The 26,435-nt window shown below is 32.7% G+C and overlaps 1 protein-coding gene across 1 annotated transcript; it reads right to left on the reverse strand.

The window, feature by feature from the left end:
• Positions 1-349: 349 nt before the first annotated feature.
• LOC114318218 (agamous-like MADS-box protein AGL11) lies at positions 350-18,153 on the reverse strand. The gene is made up of 9 exons (XM_028265077.2): positions 18,060-18,153; positions 16,496-16,692; positions 7,118-7,199; positions 5,298-5,359; positions 4,632-4,731; positions 2,707-2,748; positions 2,568-2,609; positions 1,135-1,316; positions 350-566 (listed from the first exon to the last, which is right to left on the reverse strand). Exons 2-9 carry the CDS (start codon positions 16,675-16,677, stop codon positions 563-565), a joined length of 696 nt encoding a protein of 231 aa, XP_028120878.2. The 5' UTR covers positions 16,678-16,692; positions 18,060-18,153; the 3' UTR covers positions 350-562.
• Positions 18,154-26,435: the final 8,282 nt, after the last annotated feature.

Below are 26,435 nucleotides of genomic sequence, written 5' to 3' on the forward strand. Positions count from 1 at the left end.
ACAAATATATGTGGTTTCCTAACAAATATATCAATAAACATACTAACTATATGAGCAGTGATTGGCACCCCCAGTACGGAGGCACCCCAGCACCCCCACCTCCACGTGGGGGGCTGTGGACCAAGAGAAAGTCAAAGAAAAAAAAAAAAAAAATTTCAACCAATCACATGCTGCCACATCACTGGGGGTCCTTCAAAACTGGGGTTCCAAAGCATTTTTGTAACTATATACCAATAAACATATTAGTGGATAATTACAAATATATTAACAGTGGTACTTTTCGAAATCAAGTCATAATAATGGGTTGTTTAAAAAGAAAGAATCACAAAAACGTACATCATTATATATGTTTGAAAAAAATAAATTAAAAAATTATTCTTATTTAAATAAAAACAACTAATGTAACAAGCACAACTTACACAGTTTAAATATCTCACTCCCTTAAGAAAGTTCTATAGTTTGCAACATATCAGTAGGGTTGCAACATATTACTAGGGTAAGTACAGTCTTTTATTTAAGTATTATAGAGAGATACTGATACCATCACAAGCCATCACAAGATTTACCTGTATAAAACACAAAAAACAACCCAAGTCAATTTAAGGGAGAAGTTAGGGTTACAAATTCCTCATTTTTATTTAATATATATTTAAATTTTTTATATCATTATGTAAATGAGAAATTTGATTGGTAATTGAGCATAAATCTAATTTTCAAAATTAGTGAGACAGTCCAAAATTCTATTTTTTTACGACCAAAAGTATAATAACAATTTGGAATACCGTATTACTTTTACTTATATGTCTACTGTCTACCTATATGTCCACTCATATGTCCACGTGTTATCTATATGTTTTCTTATTTGTTCACGTGTTACTCATCTGTCTACATAATTTGTCTATCTATCAATATCACCACCACCACCAGTCTTCGTTGCTGCCAAACACCTCCAGTGACCTTTCGGTCTTTTTTTTTTTGACAATTTTTTTGGCGGCAATCTAGCGGCAATGGGGTAAAAATGAAAAAAAATAAATAAATAACAAGTTGTCCTTCTCACCATACAATTTCAGACAGAGTGATTTAAGTGCAAAACAACACAGGAGAAGAGAGGTGAAAATACATAAAAAAATTTACCCAAGATGGAGAGACTTCTTGTCGAATCGTTGGTAGGCTGCTGGAGGTGGTGGTGGTGGATGTTCAGCATCCATGATGTTAAGTTGAAGCACAAGATCATTGCGAGCAAAGTAGGCTTGAATGGCATTGTATTCTTCTCCTGGCACCATGTTTTGTTCCTGAATCCTCTCAGTTTCTGCTATCTGTAATCAAAGTTAATTTGGACCGTCAAATTTCACATTTTCAACCTCCAAAAAAAAAAAAAAAAAGGTTCAGCTTTCAAGCTAAATGAGATTTATTATCAGGCCTAATAGTTTATAATTAATAACAGTTTATAATTATGTATGCTTCACTGCATTTCTGAATAATATTTTAATGTAGTGTTCCTTGTACATTTGGAGCCCCCAATAAAAATAAGAGTTAATTACACTAACACCCCTTAATTATTAGCGAATATTATTTTATCCCATTATCTATGAACTCGTACATTTTAACCCCATGAATTATAAAAATGTATCATTTTTACCTCCTCCAGACCACCTCCAAAAAAGTGTATTTGTGCAGTTTTAAAATTTTTTTGATCAGCAAAGAAAACTCTTTATTAATGATAACATAACAAAAATATATCAAGGTATACATCAACAAGGAGAGGAGGCAAGAGCAAAAAGCATCATAGCAAACCTCCCTAATCTCAATTAGGTTGGCACCAATGAGAATACACAATCATCTACTGGCTCACAGGTTGATAAGAAACCAACCAAAGAGAGAACAAGCAAATAAGACAACAAACTAGTACAAAACAGACTAGCGCCAGGCAAAACAATACAGAACAGACCAGCAAAAACAAGATGAAGGAATAATGTAATATCTGCTAATAGTTGAAGGAAAAAAAATAGGCACAAACTTGTCTTTTTCATGAACATTTCAAGCTTGAAAATAGATTTTCGAAAGGAAAAAAAAAAAGAAAAAAAAAGAGGAGAATATTATAATTCAATTTAATTTTTTAAAAATAATTATAGATCAATAATAAATATTATAAACATTAATAATTAAAATTATAATTTTTTCAATGTGTATGTAATTATTTTATAAAAATGTCAATGGATTGTAAATTACCCCCAAAAATTATATCATGGAAATGGCACGGAAATACTTAGGATTTGACATGAATATCTTAGGAATGATTCAAGTAATATATATTCACACTTACAGAACACACATGAGACTCCTAATTTGAAAAAATAGGCACAAACATGTATTTTTTAACATTTTTTACCTGAAAATAGGCTTTCAATGGAAAAAAAAATCATGAAAAGGGGAATTGACGCAAACAATTTGGGAAAAGTAACTTGTACAAACTTATGGAACAAACAATTGTGCTCTTGCAAAGCACTATTTTCAATTCATTGATGAATTGACAGAACACCAAGAAAATATTTGCCTGAAGTACGTACCTTGGCTCGAAGGAATGCATTTTCATTTTCTAGTTCCATTTCCTATGACAGTTTTTCGGAAAGAACTATTGATTAGTAAAGGTAGACAATTATGATAGCAAGAAATGAATGATAATCAATATGAATCCGAAATGTTTACCCTTTTCTGCAAATTTTCAGTTTCTGCAAGTATCATTTCATGCTGTACAAGTAGAAAAAAATGAGAAAATGTGGCACCATATAAGTACTTGGACAGAGAGAGTCAATGTTGATTGTTTTTTAAGAATACTACTTGTATATTTTTCTTTTTCTTTTTTTATCAACAAAAAATTTTTTTATTAATGAAATCAAAATACAAGACAAATGACAAACATCAATAATACTATAATACTACTTGTTTATGTTGGAAAATAATGATTTTTCAACAACTTTAACTCAAAATTAAAATGGGATCCAACCGCGGGTTGAGGTGGATTTGAGTAGTTTTGTATTCTCCTTAGTGAGAAGATTACAATATAAAAATAATGAGCCGAAACTATTGAATTCTGAATGAGAATTATTTCATAAAAAGGCATCAATAAAGTTTGGCTTAGATTAGACTTAGTCTTAGTGGGTGTTTGGGAAGTAGGTTTTTATGTAGGTTTTTTTAGTTGTAGGATATTATTGGAGAATTTTTTTTTTTTTTTTTTTGTTTGAAAAGATAGTTGGGTTTTTTTGTGATTGGATGTGATGTTTGTGAGAAAAAAAGTAAAATGATTATGAGGTTAGATGTGATATTTTGTTTGGATATGTTTTTTTTGATTTTGCAAAAAGTTTGTCTTTTTGTAAAAAAAAATCAAAAAAAACCCAACACACAACACCACCTTAGTTTGGACGGGGCCTAGACTTATGCTTGTGCTTGTATTTGTGCATGTGGTGGGTTTTTAACCTTGGGCTAAGCTATGTTGGGTTGGGCTTAACTTATGCATGTGTTTGAGAATTGAGTTTTGATCGGGTTGTAACCCAATATTAATATTCATTTTATGGCCCATCTAGTTGATTTATTCAAATATCATTATATACATATTTATTTGTATATATTAAGCACATGGGAGGTTTAGATCTTTGTAAACTCTCATCTTTTGATAATGGAGTTGATGACCATATTAGTGGCCATAGGTTTGCAACCTTTGTAACTATAGCCCTAATGACTAGAGTTGATAGTCTTGGTTAATGACATTTGATAACCCTATTGATGTATAGCCTTTATGGCTAGGGATTCTCTACTTGTATAAATAGAGGTCTTTCCCCTCCAACTTGAAAGAAGAATTTTAGAGAGATTTTTGATGGAAAATAGATATGGTCTTTTGAGATAAAAAGTTGGAGATGTTTATTTTACATCAAAATTTTTTTTTCCTATCTTCTTTTGCTAGCCCCTTTTTTGGTTCTTGTTAAAGAGAGTGCAGCCATTGTCAAGTTCGCCAAAACTATTCAGAAAGTGTTTCTGCATTAGCTGATTTCGACTGTCGTATCTTGGGAGGCAGACGTCGGCATACCTTTAACACCCATCGAGAGGTGGTGAATCTGTTTTAAGAAAACTGTGGTATCACATAGGTTTCGATTTGCTTCTTTTCTTATTATTTGTTCTTTAATTTTTCAAAATTTAGTTTACCTCAGCGAGTTCTAATTCTTTAGTTATCCATGTTAATAATTTATTTTTTTAGTAATGTAGTCTAATTTATTTTTGTATTTAGTTATGTCGTTTATTATGTATTTCATCATTTAATAAAAAAATTATTTTTTCATTTCTATTTAATTTATTTTATATATTTTTCTTGTATTATTATGAAAAAATACCAATAGTTTATGCATAATATATGTTGCTATGTATGTATACATGTATGAATATTGTCCATCTTTTTTTAACATCAAAAGGTGCATTCTATGCATTAATGGAGTAGAAAAATGCATGTATCATGTTGGCATTTAAATTCAGTTCTTCTACGTAATAGTAAAACATGGGCCCTCTCAAATTAAGAGAACTAAAAGAGTCATACGTTAAAGTTTTAATAATTTTTGTATTGCTTTAAATTTTTAAACCTTTACCTTTTTTGACCTAATTCTTGTGATTCCTCTTTCAAGTCTATTCTCCAACTGCTTCAATTCCTTCATGTTTAAACAGTCCAGGCCTTCGCCCATTAAACTCCTGTGAGCAAATACGAGAAATAGAAAAAGTGTAATGATATATGTAATTAGAAAATACAAACAAAATGATATGGCAGTATCTATTTTAACCTTTAACAGATTTCGTTAGTTCTCAAATATGGAAGATGTTAAGGAATCTTTGAAGTACTACCCTTGATAACATAAATTATTTCACAACCCTTGTGTTTAGCTCAGCAATAAGGACCTTGGTATAGATCCAGAAGTTCCCCATCCTAGTTATGGGACTAGCTTCCTGAGTCTTAACACAATTGGTTAGTAAGACTTTCCTTTCAGACTTGAGTGAAATGTACCCACTATTTAGAGTGTGAGTATAAATCACTACCACTGTGCAAGTTCATGACAACACTGCATTGGTTTAGTGGCCAGCTATGCAGTACCACCAAAGGGTAACTAACCCTCGGAGGCCTAGCTCCAAGGGTTACCCGTATGTGTTAGGCCTTCTTTTTAAAAATAAAAAGGTTTCATAGGTTCAATAATAACATTTGTGATATTTTTAAATAAAGAATGTAGATAATTTCTCTTGCAATGGTGGAATATCAGAAGCACCTGTTAGTATTTTGTATCATTTGAATTTGTTGGCGCAGCTTCTTTGATTCTTGTTGATAAAACTACACTTGATCCAAAAACACAAAATCAAATATATGAAGAAGTGGTTAGATCTGTTGTTTCAAAACATTTCATTTAAAAAAAAACAAACAAACAAACCAACAAAGAATGCCAAGCTTGTCATGTGAAATATCACAAAATGTGATGCATATCATGGCTGCCACAAAAGTATAAATAAGTACCAAATATTGAAAAATATTGTACAAACTAATAAATCTTATAAAATAATAATGAAATTTTGGAATTCGAAAACATCGTCCACTTTAATAACAAATTTTACTATAATTTTCTTGCTATGAAACGTTGAAATTTGATACTCACTCCAATAATACCCAAGTGTCACAGCCATGAGTTAAAAAACTTCATAAGTTTTTTTAGTTTATATAGCATTAATTTTTTTTTTCAGCAAAGATAAGAAATTGATTTGATTAAGTTCAAAGATACAACTCAAGCAAAACCAACAAAACAAAATTACTCACTTGAATATTAAGATAAGTTTCACATAAGTGAATAAGAGAAATTAGTAAAATTTAACTTGTATAGCATCATTCCTAGGTAATAATGCATTTATAATAATAATAAAATTCTTGAAGAAAGAGAACCCAACAATTTTTGTATTAAAGGATATCGCACAATTACCAGGAAAGAGAAGGAGTCTTACAAGTTTATACTCATCATATTTTTGATTGATAAAAAGAGAATTTAGTGTTTGGATACCTTGTGAAATGACTGGACCCAATATTGGCATTTTACATAATATTTAAAGTAAATCTATCATCTAGAATGGAGCTTTGCATTAGAGGGGGGAAAAAACTCTATTTTGTGTTTTATTCTACTAAAAGAAATATGATTTAAGTCCCTCCTATTTAATTTAAAGTCTAGATGATGAAACTGTATTTCAAATGGCCTACAAGGTGCAATATGATCATTGAGATTTTAGGGGACATATTATCAACTAGTTCCAAAATCTTAAATTGTAGGGTAATTGGCCAAAAAATGTATATCATGCTACCCATTACCCTTCCTCATATTCAATCTCATCTTTTATCTAGAGATGCAATCAAGATATAAAGAAAACATAATGCAAACAGAAAATAAATACAAATGAAAAGACTTTTTTTTTTTTTTTATCTGCAAAAAGAAAGATTTACTGATGATAAAAGCAAAATACATCAACAAATTAGGAAAGTGCACCAAGCATCATAGCCACCCTCACAATCTCAACTAGGTTGGCACCGCAAATGAAGTACAATCATCTGCAAGCACTTAACCCACGATTGGTGAAAAGCCAATCAAGGGCAACAACAACCAAAAAAACAGAACAACAACACCAAATAGAGCAGCCTACAACACCATCATGCATACAACAGCAGGACAAACAATAGAGCAACATACACCAACAACATGTTAGGAAATGTTTTAGGTTCAAGTCTTCATTTTCAAGAATGTCAAAGATGTCTATATTCCTGAAAATGAAAAGACTTGAACTTAAGACGTTTCCTAACATGACCGTTGATACTATGTTATAACTAAACTAGTCTCAAAAGCTTATGCACCTAAAACAGAGGCTCAATAATACATATCGAACCCTCCAACTATAGAAACCATTTGTTTGTAGGTTGCTAGATGAGTATATGCAACATGTTAGCTAGTGGATGCATTAATTTTTTGATCACAGCACAAAATAAAAAATTTCCTTTTGAGTAATTTTTTGACAGTTAAATGGTAAACAATAGTCAATAAATTAATGAAGTACTTACTTGAGCATTAATCTCTGGAGTGGGGCATGGATTGGAATTGTCTGCAACTGCCTTCTTGTATCTCTCTATTGTTGATTTTATGCTGTATGTATGCCAAGAAAATCGAAAATATCCAGATTTTTCAATATAATAAAGTAATAAATAATAATGTAGATAATTGAACAATGGAGTTTCACATAACTCTCACAAATAATGTAATCTCAACATTAATTGGTAAGTCTTAGACTCCAAAAAAAATTGATTGAAGCCGTTCACTTAGTATCTTGCCAATGTTCTTGTCTAATATATTACTATATTGACATATCGAAACACTTGTGAATGGACAATAGGATCATATGTAAAGACTTCCCAATGGTTTTCAATAAATTAAAAGACTTACTAAGATATAGTTTAAATTTCAGGATGTGACAATGGCCTTCAGAATTTCCAAACTTTTACTATGTGATTTTTTGTTTGCAAAAACTGCTGCTGATTCTGTGGTCAATTTAAACCAGACCAGTCAGATTTGGTGTTGTTTAAAGGTGATTTTGGAAATGAGAACCTTGCGGAGCTAAAAGTCTGCTGCTTAGCCTTGGAATAAGCTGTTTTGTCTTGGTGATTTGGTGATGATCTGTTGATCTGTTGGGAATTAGCTGCTAAGCCTACTGATCTATTAGTCTTGGTGATCTACTATGCTGCTAGTTTGCTCTGTTATGGCTGTAATTTGGTTGTTAATGCTTCTGGTTTTTTGTTTTTCTCTTTTTGTTGGTTTCTCACCAACTGGAGCTTCGAACTTGGGGTAGCTCCAAGCTCCTCTATATTGATGTATTCTATCATATTTTTTATGTTTCCATCAATAAAGATTTATTTTGCCGATCAAAAAAAAAAAAAAAAAAAAAAAAAAAAACAAACAAACAAAGAAAACCCCAAATAGTGAAGTTAATTTAGTTGTCAAGGCATACTGGTGTTTCTTATAATTTTAGGTTGTAATTGCCCAATATATACATATATGCATAGATGTTGTGCATGACATAATTTAACATTTGCATCGTGCATGTTTTGCAATTATACCAAACAAAATTTGTATTTACACCATGTTTTATACCAACATGGGTATTGTGTGTGTCAATTTTCGATTATACTGCCAAACTGGTACTCAGCGGGAGAATACTGGCAGAATAGATTGCCCGAACGACCTGTCACAGAAAAGAAGAGATTCCGGCGGTGGTTCGTCTACCCGGGAACACTCCGACGATCAAGTCAGTTATCTCCCAAAGATAGCAAAAGAGCTTAATTCACTATTTAGAGCATAAAAAGCATACCTTAGACCCATGAGGGTGCCTCTCTTTTATAGCCAACACAAACCTAATCCCAATAGAAGCTTAGCTTCAATGGACTTAGGATTACTGTTAAGCTTGGACTCCCAGTATGATTGGGATAAACTCTCTAAGAGTTTTATCTTTACCCAAACTGAAATCATCTACCATTCTAGGACTCTTGTCCCTTATCCACTTATCCCGGATTCTGGTTTCTTCGCAGATAACCTCAGCCAAGCCGAGATCAGCTCGGTATCATGACCAGGACACGTGGCACCTCGATTGTCACTTCAGTGACACATCGGCCACGTGCTGTCATTAAAAAATTATGTCTCCACAACTGCCCCCTGGGTTCTATTACCTCAGCATCTTGAGGTGATGGAACCTATATCATTCCTTCCTTTAATCATGACCCCGGTTTAATTTCAACTTGTAAATTTTTTAAAATTTCAACAAGTGTTAAACATATCATCGGTTTAACTTTAACTTGTAAATTTAAAATTTCAACAAGTGTTAAACACGTACTCGATTTAACTTTAACTTGTAAATTTAAAATTTCAACAAGTGTTAAATACGTCCTCGATTTAACTTCAACTTGTAAATTTAAAATTTCAACAAGTGTTAAATACGTCTTCGATTTAACTTAAACTTGTAAATTTTTCTTAAATTTCAACAAGTGTTAAACATGACCTCAATTTAACTTTAACTTGTAAATTTTTCTTAAATTTCAACAAGAGTTAAACCGATCTTGGCTTGAAAATTCCAACTCTCAAGCATCATTTTCCAGGCCTCTGCATGGCTTCTACCTACTTTTTTGTGGACCTTATATAAAAAGTCTTTAACTTAGGCTGAGCTTTTCTCTTCTTAGACTTAATCATCTTGGCCGAGATTTTATCTTCTGAAATCTGGGATCTGCTCACTTTAGGCTGAGCTCTTCTCTTCTCGGACCTAATCATCTAGGCCGAGATCGTGTCTTCTGGGATTCTTCATGCTCGACCTCCCGCGAAGGCCGGTGAGAATGTCCCTTGGTCCCACCACGCTGAGAGACTGCAGGAACTGTTTTCTGCCTCCCTTTTTGGACACTTTTATTGGCCGCTGGAATCGACGTATCTTGTAGCGGGAATGGTGGCTGCATGACATTTGTTCTGTATCAAGAAATTGACGACCGTTTGTAGGTCCGCCAATTTATTCGCCATTCCCTTCATCTCGTCGTCCCTCCGCAGGCATCTATCTTTCCATACCTCGAGGTCTTCCTCGTTATAATACCCGCTCCGGTCCGATTTCTTCTGTACGCCGCCCTTCTAGCCGACGTTCTTTTCTCCGTGATTCTTATCACGAGTCTCTTCGTTGCAATTTGTCTTCTTCGACGTTAAAGTCAATATGTTTCCTACTCTCAGTAGGGGTGTCGTCCTTAACCTTCTTTTTCTGTCTGTAGTTGGCCATCTATTCTCCTTTCGTTTTCACAGACGGCGCCAAATTGTGTGTGTCAATTTCCCACCACACTGCTAAACTGGTACTCAGCTGGAGAACATTAGCAGAATAGATTGCCCAAACGACCTGTCATATAAAAGAAGAGACTCCGGTGCTGGTTCGTCCACCCGGGGGCACTTTGACGATCAAGTCAGTTATCTGTCAAAGATAGCAAAACAGCTTAACTCACTATTCAGAGCATAAAAAGCATACCTTAGACCCACGAGGGTGCCTCTCTTTTATAGCCAACACAAACGTAGTCCCAATAGAAGCCTAGCTTCAATGGACTTAAGATTACTGCTAATCTTGGACTCCTAGTAGGATTGGGATAAACTCTCTAAGAGTCTTATCTTTACCCAAACTGAAATCCTCTCCCATTCTAGGACTCTTGTCCCTTATCCACTTATCTCGGATTCTGGTTTCTTCGCTGATAACCTCGGCCTAGCCGAGATCATCTCGGTGTCATGACCAGAACAAGTAGCACCTCGGCTGGCACTTCAGTAACACCTCGACCACGTGTTGTCATTAAAAAATTATGTCCCCACAGGTACTATGTGGGGTTGCGAGGGAGAGAGATTAACAGTTTGAGGTAACTGTGTTGGATGAACTTGGGGTAAGAGGGTTGTTGGGTGGAAAGTGAAGAGATTGGAAGTAGCAACGCAGAAACGGAGGTGGTGTTGTAAGGAGTATGGTAACGATATCAATGATGGAAAAGGGTAGGAATGGGACTGGAGGCGGCGGATGAGGGTGAGGGAGGTGCAAGGATCCTCTATCTCAAAATATTCCTGTTCCCCTGTTTTAATTCATTCACAATCATTAAATATTTCTTAATATTTTCAAATCTTAAAATTCTCATATGATTCAATGATTGTGAGTGAATCGGGACAGGGGGACAAAAATATTTGAGGATAAAGGATCCTTGCTAGCGGGGGTGGGTTTTGTAGTAGTTGCTGGCAGTTGGAAGTTGCAAAGGGAAAAGAAAAAGAGAAGATGAGAGAATTGGAAGAGGGAGAGGCACCTTGGTCAATTCAATGAAGATTTGATCCATACGTAATTTACTTTTCACCTTTATCTCACTTCCATTACAATGTCAAAAACTGTCCCTTAAATTCTAATTATTTTTCCCACTACCCAGTATTTGTAATTTGCCTAATGTAATTACTCATGCTCCCATGCAAAATTTGATGAGCATTCGTGCATGTATGTAAGAAAGTGGGAGTGAGAACCAATCAAGATATACGAGTTATCAAAAAGTCATATAATTTGTCAAGTTATATTATAGCAACTCTAAATTAAAATGACTTACTAGAGAGTAAATAACTATTTTTAAGTTATACTATTCTAATAGTTCCAATATAATTTTGACAATTAGTTTCCATATTAATTTTTTACCATTAAATCTATTTTTTTTTTAAATAAAAATTTAAAAATATCTAGTGACCATAATTGTTCTTACTAATGTTGCAAATAATATTTTTTGCCAACTTACACATTTTAGCTCAAGATTTGGCACACCATTGAAAAATTTAACCCACCATTAGTGATATACTCTTTAGTAACAAATATTTGAGATTATTTCCACCATCAAATTTTGATAATAATATTTTTTTATTTAAAAATTGTACTTATTACGTCAAAATCTGTCCAACGTAAAAACTTCACTTTTTTGTTTTTTTAAGCAGCAAAAGGAACAATTTATTGATGTACCAAGAAAACAAACAAGAAGCATACAACTTTCACTTGGTCACTCAACTCAAGTCAAACACAATCCATGGAGTGATGGTTTTCATCTTTTTTTTGTTTGTTTTTTACTTTATTGAGAAGCAGACAACGGGATTAGAGGATAGGTTACACATATAATAAAGATGGAAGGATTAAGTCCAAGTCCGAGTCTGTCCAAGATGGAAACAAAACCTCAAAAAGTGAAAGGAGCTAGAACCAAGTACAGGACAGTACAGGTGCCTTCTTAGAATCATAAAAAGAGCTGCAGTGGTTGAAAAAAGTCTTCTCTCTCTCATCTCTCATCTCTCATCTCTCTCTGATAATCACTATAAAGGAATAAACCTTAGAAGAAAAACAATATACACTTTGCTGGTATCATGAAACAGGAAAGAGAAAGAAAAAAAAAAGAGAGACAATTGAGAGTTTGAAATGCCATTGACATACTTTTGAGTGTTTCACCAAGAGAGGGGGACAAAAAGAGAAGGCAGTAAGAAAAAAATAAGAAAATGTGATGGATTCTAAATAATTTATCAAATTTTTTATCAAAATTTTGGGACTCACACACATGTGAGTTTATATAAGTCCTACATCTATGTGAGAAGTTTAAGTAAAAAATTTAATAGATTATTTAAGATCCTTAACATAATTAAAAAATATATAAATAAAATCACTGTGGTAGAGATATGGATGCACATTCTAATCAGATATGACACAAAAAAGGAAAGTGTGAAGGACAGCCTAGAAAAAGACTGCTTCTCTGAGATTTTTACAGTGGGTGCTAATTGGTGCAAGATGATGGCTACTACTACTAGTACTAGAAGAAGAACTCAAGTCAATGTACAAATTCATTTAATTTTCTTCTTTACAGTTGGGAGTTTTTATGTTTGCTCTATGCGTGGCTGTGTCTGTTCTCTTTGTTTGGTTGGTTGGTTGACTACTCATCAACTGTGAATGGTGTCCGCAGATGATTGCGTAAACTTATCGTTGTCAATTTAATTAGGATCATGTAGTTGTACTAAGATATTCATTGCACTCTCTTTTTTTTATTGATGCAGGTCATTGCATTTTGCTTGATGTTCATCAATAAAGAACTCCTTTCTTGTTGTTTCAAAAAAAAAAAAAAAAAAACATATTTCATGCACGTATTTATAAAAATTGAAATAGTTTTTTAATTGTGTTGAGAAATTTTAGTTTCCATGTTTGACCACAATTTTTGTGAAACTAAATATATTATTTGTCGAGCAAAATTGGTAGCAAAAATAACATGATGGAGTTCACATAAACTTGGATGCTCATGTTATATAATAAATAAATAGAATAGATACATATACATATATATGTATATATATAATAAGCCCAAAAAAAATATGATTGTGTCCATTTGCTCCATATGATTTCAATTGAAACACATTTGAAGATAAGAACTATCGGTAACGGAGATTATAATGTTGGAGAAAATGGGCATGTACATATCTCACGTAGCCATTTCTTAAGCTCAAAATTGAAAATTCACAAAGTTTATATATCAATTAATTAGAACTATTCGTCTTGATGTACCTATTCATCTCAATATACCTATCACAGACGTTATAATTTGATACTCTTTGCACCTCTTCTCTCTTTATTTATTTATTTTTTTTGATCAACAAAGAAAAATTTCATTTAAACAGCATGAAATTAAAGGTACAGGAAGAAGACATGCATCGAGAGAGACCTTTTCTCTTCTCTCTTTATTGACGTACTAGCATATGTTATATATGAATTTCTTATTAATAAAGTTCTTTTTTAGCTAATCAAAAAAAAAAAAAAAACACTAAATCCCTCATCTCTATCCCTCTCCCTCCCTCTCTTCCTCCCATGCCGCCGATGAAAGCCCCTTCCTCCCTCCCTTCGTGCTTCCCACTACCACCCAAACACCTCCCTCTGCTTTTCTTTCACATAGCTGGTGACAACTGCCTCGCCTACCACCATTGTCATCCTTTTCCTCTCCCTCATTCCCTATAGCATTGACAACCCCTTCACCAAATCACACAAACCACCACCACAACCGCATTGCCATTACCTCCATCTTTGTCGTCACCACTATCCTATGAGCACACATAACCATCATCGTCACTGCCGTCACCACAACACCACCACCATCATCTTGTGACTACCAAACCACCACCAAAAATATAAAGAGAGTAAGAGAAAATTTTAAAAATTAATAAATTTTAAATTCTAACTTTTTTTAATCATATATTAAACAACTTGATTAAATTCAGTACTCAATTTTCAGTAAATATCAAATAGTTTTTCACTTTAAAATTTTAACATTTAATTGTTAATATTTAATTTTTAATTTCATAGTTTTCAATTTTATCATTTAACACTTTTTTTTTTTTTTTTCAAACACCTTAGTGATACTAGTGAAGTAAAACAGTTCCATGAAATAATATAGTAGGCTAGAATATATGGTCCTTCTACCTTGTTCCTTTAGGGCTCTAAGTGCTTCTCTAATTGGCAAATGCTATAATGGCATTGCCAATGCTATAATACCATTGCGGTTATTATAATTTGACAATGAATAGTATCAAATTGTCAAATGATAGCAATTGTGCTCCAATGGTCACATGTCATTTTGACAAATCTCAACTAACTTTCCTTCCAATTTTGTAGGTATTGTTTGAATATAGATTTTTTAGTAATTTTTTTATTGTTGACATTTTTCAAACTTTTTCTAAAATAAATTAAATATTTACATTCTACCCAACTTGATAAATATAAAAAAATTAAAAAAATTAAAAAAATTAAAAATTAAATTTTAATTTTATCTTTTTAATGACACTTAATGTCATTTAATGTATTTCTATTTTAATGAAACTAGATCGTTCAAAAAGAGCACCATAATCCAATGGTTTGTATTCACCTTGTGCAATCTACCTTTATATTGATCCATCCCCTTTCTCTAGTTCTCATCTTCTCAAGTCGTCTCTCTCTTTCTCTCTCGTCATTCAGGAACCACATACCACTTTCTTGCTCTTTTCCCTCTCTTTCTCTCACCGTCTTCATCACTCTTTCACTTATACCATCTTCGTCACTCTCTCACACCATCTTCATCACTACCAACACTCTTGTCTCCCCCTATTTCTAGAACCACCGCCACCGCCGATCTCCAATCCTTAAACCCCAAATTTCTTTCTCTAACCCTCTTCTCCAACCATCTGTTCTAGCTCTCTTCAATCTCTCTCTCTCTCTTCAATCTCTCTTTTCCTCCGTTCTAAACCTCTTCTCCAATGATCCAAACCCTAACGAAAGTGATCCAAATCCAAAACCCTAATGAACATGACCCAAACACGAAGACGAAGAAGATGAAGCCGAAGCCCAAAGACGATCCAAACACAAAGATGAAGCCGAAGCATCTTCAAATTCTAGATTATTTCAGTATAAATTTTCTTTATATTAATTTTTTTTTTTTGCTTGAGATTGCTTCAAATTTGGAGATGTTAATTGTGCTTGGCATTTAGATTTTTTTGATTGATATTACTGAAATTCTTGAAATTTGTTAAAATAAATATAATTTTTTTTGTTGAATTTTTCTTTTCCTGATTCTACCTAATTCTGAAATGTAGTTCATAATTTATTATTTTGTTGCTTTATTTTTGGTGAATTTTGTTTCTATTTTGGATGTTTTGCTGGAAAGGGAAAAGAAAGGGAGGGAGGAACGGTTGATTTTGGTGAATTGGCACATTTGGCAGCTTGACACAAGTTTTGACATTTGCCAAATATAGCAACTACCAAAACTTACCATTGGAGAACCACTTTTGCCCCCGCTATAAAATAGCTTTAGTAGCTTCAATGGCAAACCATTGGAGATGCTCTAACCTTCCTTTTAAGATTATTTTTGAAGAAAATAGTGAATATATGTTAACAGAAAATAAAATTTCGACAAACATATCATATTCATGAAATAAGGAGGATCTAAATCCGAAAACCAAGCCTTCTCCTCAGCACGGTTTGATGATTTAGAAGAGTTTATATCTAAAATTCTTATGACAATCCAAACATTATCAACAACATTTGGTTTCATGTTAGCAATCTCACTAAAGTATATCAGGCCATAAACAAGGTATGTAATTTAAAATGCTTAAAATAAATAAAATAATTGTTTTTTTACTTTTATTTTTGAGGGGTACAAAAAATAAATAATAGGGGAAATTACACTTTCACCATGTCAGTAAAAAATATTTATAAAAAAGTAAAAAATATTATAAATATTAACAATTAATATCATAAATTTTTTCATTAATAAGCAATTTTTTTTAAAAAATTACCCTGAATAATAATTTCTTCTAAATAATAAATGAATGGAAAATGTTTGAGGGCCACAAAATAAGTGGCTCAAATGGTTCAAAACTGTCAAAACGACGTCGTTTTGCGTTTTGTGCGCAAAACGACATTGTTTTGACAATTTTAAACTATTTGAGCCACTTATTTTGTGACCCTCTAGCATTGCTGTAAATGAATAATCATGAAGGTGCTTTGGCTTAATAATGAGATCATTATGAAATATTCGTGTAGCCTGATTAAAAGAATACATGACAGTAGATTTTCTGCATCTTCTAGTCATATCAATCCCAACAAAATCAGCAATAAGACAACTATAAAATATTTTTTAAATGACAACTTGACAAATGACAACAAGGAAATGATGGTTTAACTAAAAAAAGCATAAAACAGAATAATAATAATAATAATAATAGCATATTACACTTTTAAAATAAGTCTATAAGAATAAAAATGATATTTATATGAAAATGTAGCAGTGTGATTAGTCAAATAATCCATTTTGCAACAGAAATAATGAGGGGAAAAAATTCATTAAATGAAGGAATGGGGTAGCAAAAATTACTTGTTGTTAGCATACTCATAGACGCGTCCTCGACTAGAGAAGACGATGAGGGCAACTTCTGCCTCGCAAAGGACCGACAATTCATAAGCTTTCTTCAGCAGCCCATTTCTCCGCTTGCAGAATGTGACTTGCCGGTTGGTGTTGTTCTCAATCCTCTTTATCTCAATTTTTCCTCGCCCCATCTTGCAAGCCCTAGCCTACTCGCCAAAAATATTGTCTCCACATAAACATTTTTTTTTTCTCATCCCAAATTATTATTACATTGAGGAAAAAAATAATAAGAAAATAAAGCTCTCGGCGATCTCCTAATTTTCTGTAATTATTGTGCTATATGTGCATGCAAATCTTCTTCTTTTTTTTTTTTTTTTAAAAATCTTGTAAGAAAGAGACATAAAATTAAAGAAATGAATTGACAAAAATATGGATTGGTGTCCCGGATTTTTTGGGGGGTTACATTTGCAAGATCTTGCATTAGTTATTTATTTTTTATTTAGTAGTTTTGCTTTCTCTTTTTTTTTTTTCTTTTTTTTTTTTTTTTTAAATGAGAGTATAGGAAGAGAACTAGAAGTTGTGTAGTGTATTAGAAAACATCACCAATTATCTTTGAAAAACATGGGTAAGTAGATCTAGAGAAAGAGAGAGAGACAACTTGAAGAACAAGGAGTTTGAGAAATCAAAAGAGAAAGGGCTAAAATTGGAGGAAGAAATAAAAATCCAATGGACTGAAAAATTATGGAAAATACATATGAGAAAACATATACATGATACATATAACACTATCATCATCATCATCATCATCATCATCATCATATAAAAATTCACAGTAACCACCAGAAAAAGGATCTACTTTCAACTTGAGAAATAGGGTTAGGGTTGGTTCTCCTCTCTATAGATCAAAAAATAAAAACCTATTCTCCTCTCTTATGTGATTGTGTTTTAGTCATTGACCGGAGTCACTAGACTACTAGTAATGAACCCTAATCAGCTCAAGGAAATGAAAGCAAGAATAGATCCACCAAATGATCTAGGGAAAGTAAGATTTTTTTTTTTTTTTTTTTTTTGATCAGCAAAATGATCTAGGGAAAGTAAGATTGATATGATATATTATCAACCAAAACAGTGTCTGGCCTGTCAGTGAGATTTTAAAAAAATTAAAATTAAGATTAATTTTTTTTTTTTTTAAATGAGAAAATTGTGTGTGAACTGAAAACTACAGATCAAAGAGGTTTTATCAAAAAAATATTGATTTTCAAATGTATTTGAGGATTGGGTTTTGATATAAGACAAAAAAAGGGTGTGTAAAATGGGAAAAAAGAAGAGATTTTTTGGTGAGAAAAAGAAAATCCTTAACCTTCTGGGATGAAGAAAACCAACTAAGCTAAGATCTAAAACCTGAACTTAACTAGGAAACTACAAAAAGATAAACGTTTCAGAGATAGGAAGAAAGAAAGAAAGGAAGTGATCTGAAGAAGACGAAGAAAAAGGACAACAAATGATTCTTGAAACGTTTCGCGTTTTTGATGAGGTTGAAGAGATCAATCACATTTTACATTTTCCTACCTACCTGAGCTGACCCTGAGAGACTGAGTTGGGAAAATATTGCTATATTCCTCCTCCGGTGACTTCAACCTGGCTTTCCGAAAGCAAACACGAATTCCAATTATAAATTCTGCACTGTATGTATATATGTGTATAGGGCACCCTCTCTCACTTTCTGTCATTTTCTCGGAAAATTATTATCACTAGCGTATTCGGAGTTCGGTTACGGGTAGACAACTTCTAATTCGTCATCCGTCTGTTAAGTTGAAAAAAATTAATTTGTATTTATCCATCAGATTGATGGATAGATTAACGGATTGACAGATGGATGCAAATTAGTTTAGCGGTTTAAAATTTCACAAATTTTGAACATAATACAACAACTTATCAATTTTTTTTATAACAATTCAACTCAATATAACTAAGAGATTATCAAATAAATTATCAAATACCAACAATAAATACATATAGGAAAACCATACGTTATCAAAACTATTTTATTACTTTTTTCTTCAAAAACTATTTAATTTGATTTTTTTGAAATGACAAAATTAAGCATTATATTTTTCACAAAAAAATACAAAATATTAACATTTGTCATTTGATAAAAGGATTTTTAAACTGAAAACAAATTAAAAACACAACAAAATATATTAAATTTCTTTTCAATTGAAAACACAAACAGAATATCTAACCAAATTGAAAACACAAAATCTTACAAATTTATAGGGGTGGTCACAGTTTGGCTGTTCGGTTGCAACCAAAAGAACTTCAAATCTGCTATTCGTCCAAAATTAGGCGGATTGAAAAAAATCAATCTGCAACCGTCTGCTCGTCATCATGCAGCCATTCAAAATACTACGGCTCTGTTCGGTTCAGTCAATTTGGTCGGATCATAATATCGGTCACTCACCCCTGATTATCACATACTTTTGAAGCATGAAATTGGGTAAAATTTGAAAAGAGAAAAAGAAAATGAGTGTAAAATATAACTATATTTTATTTATATTTTTTCTTTCTCTTTTCAAATCTTTACTCAAATGTATAATATAAATACAATTTAAATAAGTCATTCTTTAACTCTATTTGGTGTAATTTATACAAAGATTAAAAATTGATAAAGAGCCTTTTAGTCAGCTTTTGAAAATCGATTTTTTTTTAATTTATTTAAATTATTTTTTTAATAAATTATAAATAAAAATTACACTGAACAATCTAATAAAATTTTTTAAATTAAAAAAAAAATTATAAACTACACTAAGCAATCACGTTGCCTAGTTACCTAACAAAAACGACTAAAATGTCTTGACAGTAAAAACATTTCGTTACGTAATTAGTGTGGTTAAGAATGTTAAGCAAATAATTTCGAAATGACTGAATGATTAACAAAGTTTCTCTGACATCCTAGGGTCTAGGTTTCTTAATTTAACCACCACGTCAACGTCTATATTAGCATTACCGAGAGAGAGAGAGAGAGAGGAAAAGAACGAAAGAAAGTGATTGGTGGGTAAGCAAATGGCCACTTTTCCAAATGTGCATTACGTGACGCGGTAGTTTTACCTCATTTCGACTGCTTTTCTGTGCAATTACGCACCAATTTTTGCAACTTCTTTTCTCCTCCAACCTGACTAAAATGCCCTCTCTCTCTTTTAACTGAGGTCTTGTTTGAAAATTATTCACTAGGTTTCTTTTTAATTTTTTGAAAATACTTTTTAAAAAATTTTATTTTCTTATTTTTCCTTTTTTTTTTGTTTTTACTGAATTTTTTTAATATTTTAAGTATTTTTTTTAATTTTTAGACACACCTAACATAAATACACTTAAAAAATATAATTTTCCTAAAAAGAATTTCAAAAAATTCACTAAATACCAAAAATACAAAAAATACCAAAATTCAATAGATTTTTTGTATTTTTATGTATTTATTAATCTTTTAAAATATTTTTTCACAAATATTTTACTTTTTAGATACATTAAGTAAGGTGTACCTAAAAAAGTCCAAAAAAAATCTTAAAATTTTAAAAATATTCACTAAAAACAAAAAATACGAAAAATAAAAAACTCAATTTTCAGAAGACTGAAACCAAACACACTGATTCATGCTAATAAAAAAAAAAGTTAAAAAATCATCATAAATTATTATATTATATTATATATATATATATATATTTATAAAAATTCATTTTTAACCACTCCAAAAAATGAATAATTATTCTTTTTATTTTTTTTACATGCCTTTTTATAAAAATTTAAAAAATTACTAAAAATAATTAATTCTCAAACACCCTTGAAGAATGAGTAAAGAATAATGTTATATGCAGTAATTAGTGTACTAAATAGTATACCAATTGATGATGTGAAATAATTTAAGAGGTTTTTGATATTTGTAATGTAATTAATGAGTGAAGTCAATAATAATGTCATAACTAGTGTTGGTACATTAGTTAGTATACTAATTGGTGCATATAACATCACCGATGGGTAAAACCACATTATTAATGACACCTTAGATTATTATTCAATCATAAAATACTATAAATAGGAAACTCATTAATTAAATGACCAACACAATTCATTAACTCACACGTTTTACATAGTGGAGAATATTATATTCACATGGTAATTTATAATTAGATAATAATATCACGTGTGGATGATGTGGTACCACAATTTGTAGTGAATTTTGTTATAATGAACAAGAGTTTTTACAAATTTAGCTTCTTTTTTTATAATTAAAGTTACAATAATGATTCATCCCCCATTTTCCCCTCACCCCCTTTGACCCCCTCTCTCTCTCATTGGTTACATTTTCTTTTTTTTCCTACTCCTCCAATCACCAACCGCCACATGACAAAGGGGGTGAGGGGGTGACCCCTAAAAGAGGGTACCAAGCATTATTCTTAAAGTTATTTTGAACTTATTTTCTGATACTTATGTTTTTTTTTTTTTTTTTTCTCAAGTCAGATTTTTAAACACTTCATTACACTAATTGAAATGATCTTTTCAAAACATTTCATTGAAGTTGTGTTTTCAAAATTAAATCACACGTAGATAACATGTTTAATACACCAATGATATTACGGCATCACTAATGTGTGGTATTACTGTCCATCCAATTACCAGGCCGGCTTAATAGCTAAGCCACTAAAGCAAGAGCTTTAGGCCCAATTTGTGAAGAAAGCTCCTAAATTTTAAGAAATTACAATTATATATGTATATTTTTTAAAAGATGTATTTTGAAACATTATAATAAAAAGACCTCAACCCATGAATATAATACAATGTTATACATATTGTGATAAAAAAGGCCTCTACCCATTTGTTATATTTTTGTATAAAGCAACCACTCTATTTTTTTGGAAGGTTGACTTTGAAAAGAAGTTGCACAAATTTTGAAATTATCCAATCTACTAATTTAAAAAGAGTTACTTTGAAAAAGGCATCCATCAATTTAGAATATGTTTTACAAATTTATTTTCAATTTTCACATTTTTTTTTCTTGACATGATCTTCACTTTGAATTTATAAATTATATTTATTTGATAGTTTGCACTTTTCAATTCTTTTCATTTCATAACCCTAATGACTCCCAAAATTTGTATTGTAAAATATTTAAATATAAAAAACCCTCTAATTGAGATTTCGTTTTAGGCCTCAGATAAATCTGACCACTTCCCCTGTTTCCACCTACATATATAGGATATTTTAAGAAGTGAACATCTTTCTTACTAGCAGGGTCAAGGGAAAGAATAGAAAAGGTGATTTCACTATTTTTTGACCAGGAACAGGGCTTATCACAAGAATATTTTGTTTATTTGGGCGAAGGTTGAGCCAACCTTGCCACTTACAAAGTACTACCTAAACATAATTAATCTCATTACATGAATGTGGTGGTTATAGCATTATTTTAAAACAAATAGTTACATTCGAATAGCGGAATTCGCCATTCCATATATAATTTGGTGATATTAATAATGATATGATATTACTATATTATATTTGAATTTTTATTCGGAAGAGGGGGACAAGGGTGTGGATATGTAAGAAACTTACATGACAACCAAAAAAATAAACTATCACAATTCAATAATAAATGGGGTGTAATAAATCTCATTCCATAGATGTGGTGGCCATCAAATTGTGTTCAATTTCACAGTTAGATATAAATATTGGGTTTACTGTGTCATGTGGTTGTTTAATTTCGTCAACTAACTGATTGTGAGAGTGTCCATTAAATAATGTAAATACATAAATGTACACATATATATATATATATACACACACACATGATGTTAATGTTGGATTTGGTTTTTAAAAACTTATTTCAATTTCTTGTTAAATAATAATTAATTTCATGAAAACAAATGAAAAAATTAAAAGTATTTGTCATTTATAAATAGTTTTATCTTTTTTAAGAGCATAAATAATTTTTAAAAATTTAAAAATATTTTTTATGTTTATTTTTGTCAAACTAATTTCTTTTTCTTTTTTTAAATCAAAAAACTATTTCAGAAAACCAAACCAAACATGACTAATATTATTAGTTATAAGTTATGAAAGTAAATTATACTCTGCACTTTTAACCTTTGTACTTTATATCAAATTTCGCTTTTCAATTATAACAATCAGTTTTTGTTGCATTGCAATATAACCCTTTCGTTAGTTGGATATTAAATTGTTATGTGACCTTCCATGAAAAAATATTATGGTAAAAAAATCCCTTTTCTACTCTTTATTTTTTTCATAATATTTTTTCTTTCTATCATATTTTATAAACTTACCTCTATTTCTCAGTTATATTTGCTAATCCACCACTAGGGGGTTTATGAAAATACAATCGAGAAATTTTTTTCGAGAAAAATAGAGAAAAAGTAGAAAACAAAAAGAAGAAGCGAAAAAAAAAAAGGAAAAAAAGTACTCATGTGAGATTCACATAATAAATTTCATTAGATAGTTTAAAAGTAAATTAACAGAAATATCACATTACAATTTGACCAAAAATTACAAACAGTTACAATTAAAAAATAAAGGATCAAAATAAAATTTAATGTAAAGTGCAGGGTATAAAATGTAATTTACTTAATTATAAAATAGTAATGTGATTATTCTCAATAGGCATTTGCTTATATTAAACACAAGAGTTACTCTATGTGTTTCTGACTTCCTAATCTAATCTAGTGGGTTGGTGGCAGTTATTGAAATTGGTAATTCGATCCTTATTGATCTGAAATTTTGCACTTTTGTTTAAATTTTAAATTGCATTACCAATAAATAAATAAATTGAATGAATTAATGAATTCGTGCTTTCGATTACACAGTCCATCCTCTCACTGTCATGAGTCCACTTCTATGGAGAGAAATTTGACATCTTTTGGGCTTGAGCTTGGGCTTGGTGGGCTTTGGTGTATTGATTGTGTTAGAATTTGTTGACTTTTTAACTATTGTAAATTAATAATCTATTTGATGATATATTATATTTGTAATTACTTTCTTGTCGATTGATAAAGAAAAAATGTCATGAATTCACGAATTAAGTGCGACTTTTATCAAAATTTGTAAATCCTGCATATGTTAAAAATTAATAAATTAATAAATAAAATAAAACATGTGTCAGAAGGATATGAGTATTGCATTGTATATAAATCCATAAGATGCGGAATTTTAAATCTATAATGCTCACTAAAATTATTATTCAAACAATCATAAACAATTTATAACCCCACAAATATAACACTTATTGTGTGAGTGATTTTCTGATCACACTGTCCGCTTAGTAACCAGCTGGAGAGCACCGGCAGAATAGATAGCACCTGGCTGACCTGCAACAGAAAGAGAAGGCTCTGGCGGCGGCTCTTCCACCCGGGGGCACTCCGACGATCAAGTCAGTATATCTCTCAAAGATAATCAAGTGCTAAACTCACAAGCTTGAGTATCAAAAGCATACCTTTGACCCATGGGGGTGCCTCTCTTTTATAGCCAACATAAACCTAGTCCAACTAGAAGCCTGACTTCTATGGATTCCCATTTAGTGCTTATTTTGGATTTCACAAGAGATAAAGATAAACTCCCTAAGAGTTTTATCCTTATCTTAGCAAAGTTCCCTTTTCATTCTAGGACTCTTGTCCCTCATCCACTTATCTCGGATTTCGATATCTTCGGAGATAACCTCGGCCTTGCCGAGATCACCTCGGCGTCACGACCAGGACACGTGGCACCTCGGCTGACACGTCGGCGTCACCTTGTCACGTGTTGGTACTCAGAAAATATATCCCCACAATTACCCCCTAGGTTCTATTACCTCGGTATTCTGAGGTGATGGAACCTACACTGTTCGTTCATCTGTGCCCCTCTATCCGAGATCAAACTCGCCGACCTCAAAGTTCCCTGGACCTTACTGTCCACTTGTGTCAAGTATCAAGATTCATGCCTTCCAGGCCACTTGAGATCGCAACTCCTACCCGAGGTTCCGGTTCCATTAATTCGTAAACTCCAAGAGCTTTGTAACTGCTCCACTCACACTCTCTGGTGAGTTCCTGATTTCCAGTCATCTATTTGACTCCGGCGATTTTCATATCGGCATTCATTTTACTTTGTAGGTTCATAAACTATTTACTTGCTATTAAGCTCAATCTTTCATAACTCTTCTGAATCTGTTTACTTGCCATCTGTTGCCTTCTATTTTCGTCTGTCTTCAAGTTTTGAATTGTTTGAATGCCTGGCAATGTTTTTATCATATCTGTTTTCTGTTGCTAGCATTGTGTCTGGGTCATTACTTTCTTGTTCTTCACATACTTACTTAGTGCCTGTGCACTTGGCTTTATTCTTGAACTTTGTCGTCTTCTTGACTATAATTTTTCTCTTCTTGTTTTTCTTGTTGTATTTCCAGATTCTTGCCTTCGTTTCTGTTTGCTGCATAGTCTTAGAACCACGTCCCGTCTTGAAATTGTTGCCGAGATAATGGTAGAGAAGCTCTTCCAATTGACTGTCAATGCTGAACCACCGTCAACCGTTGAAGTAGATTAGTCCGACGTTCTTGCCTTAGCCCCTAGTTCTTAGGGTCTTCATCTTTGTACTTTTGTTTTCTTTGCATATGTAACCTTTTTTGCTTCTGAAAAATGTCTGCTGTTGGTTGATGTTAACATTCCTTGCTCCTTGATTATCATTCGTTCTTCCACTGTATTTGATAGCCATGTCGACTTCTCGGATGGCCCTGAGCTCCAGAAGTCTGTCTACTTTTTCCTCTACTGCTTCGACGTGCATCAACGTTGGCCCTCTTGCTCGTTAGATTACAGGTTTGGCCGACCTTTCGATATTCAATTTGTGGCATGTGACCTCGGGGTCAATGCCAGACATTTCATAAGGTGTCCAAGCGAACACCTCTATATTTGCTCTCAGAAAAGTTTCCAATTTTCTTTCTTCTTCTTCGGCTAAGCCCGAGTTGATAAGAAAGAAGCGTTCTTGATCGTCCTCCTGAACGAGGGCTTTCTTTAGTGCTTCTTCACTCTTCTCTGCTGGTTCCTTGCCGACATCATCTAGGACCTTCATGTTCTCATCTTCAATCTCTGCCTTCTCCGATTTTCGAATGCTGGAGGTGGATTTCATTGCTGCCATGGAGCAATTCTCCGCCTGCAGTTGATCTCCTCTGACTTCTTCAACCCCATGTTCTGTTGGGAGCCGTAGTAGTTGATGCAATGTTGAGGGAACTACCCCCATTGCATGCAACCATGATCTTCCCAAGATTTGTAAGGAGATGGAGTGTCGATGATGGTGAATTCTGTTGTGATCTTTCTGGTGCCAGCTTGCATCTCCAAGCTTACTACTCTTAGTGCCCACGTCGGCGTTCCTTTGAACCCAACCATTGGGCCATTGGGTTGCTTCATATCGTCTGGATGAAGGCCGAGCTCCTTGTAACATCGGATATACATGATGTCACAAGAGCTTCCTTGGTCAATCAGGATACGTTTCACTTGGCACTCCCCAACCTGGAGGGATACTACCAAAGCATCATTATGCGGGTGCTGGACCATCTCGAGATCGGCTTCGGTAAAAGACACTACTGGTCCCAAGCACTCATATGCCCAATGTCTCTTGTCCCCGACTTGGTAGACATGTTGTAAGTGCTTTACCTTCTGAGTCTCCCCCTTAATTTCGTTCTCGTTGACCCTCGAGTGAATTACATTAATTACCCGAGGTCTTTCTGCCTGAGGTTGTTGTGCTGGGGGAGGCGGAGCTGCTGGCGCCTGAGGCAGTTTTGCCTGTTCTTCCCTTGTTTTGGTCTCATCGACGAGGTCCCTTCAGATCGCCTTGCCTCATCAGATCTTCTAAGTGTGCTCTTAGTGTTTCTGCAGACCTGAGTCATATGCCCGCCTTCAATATACACCTTTAACTGTGCAATCTCCTC

This window comes from Camellia sinensis, chromosome 6 (genome assembly GCF_055761805.1).
Source record: "Camellia sinensis isolate YWXY chromosome 6, ASM5576180v1, whole genome shotgun sequence".
NCBI lineage: Eukaryota > Viridiplantae > Streptophyta > Magnoliopsida > Ericales > Theaceae > Camellia > Camellia sinensis.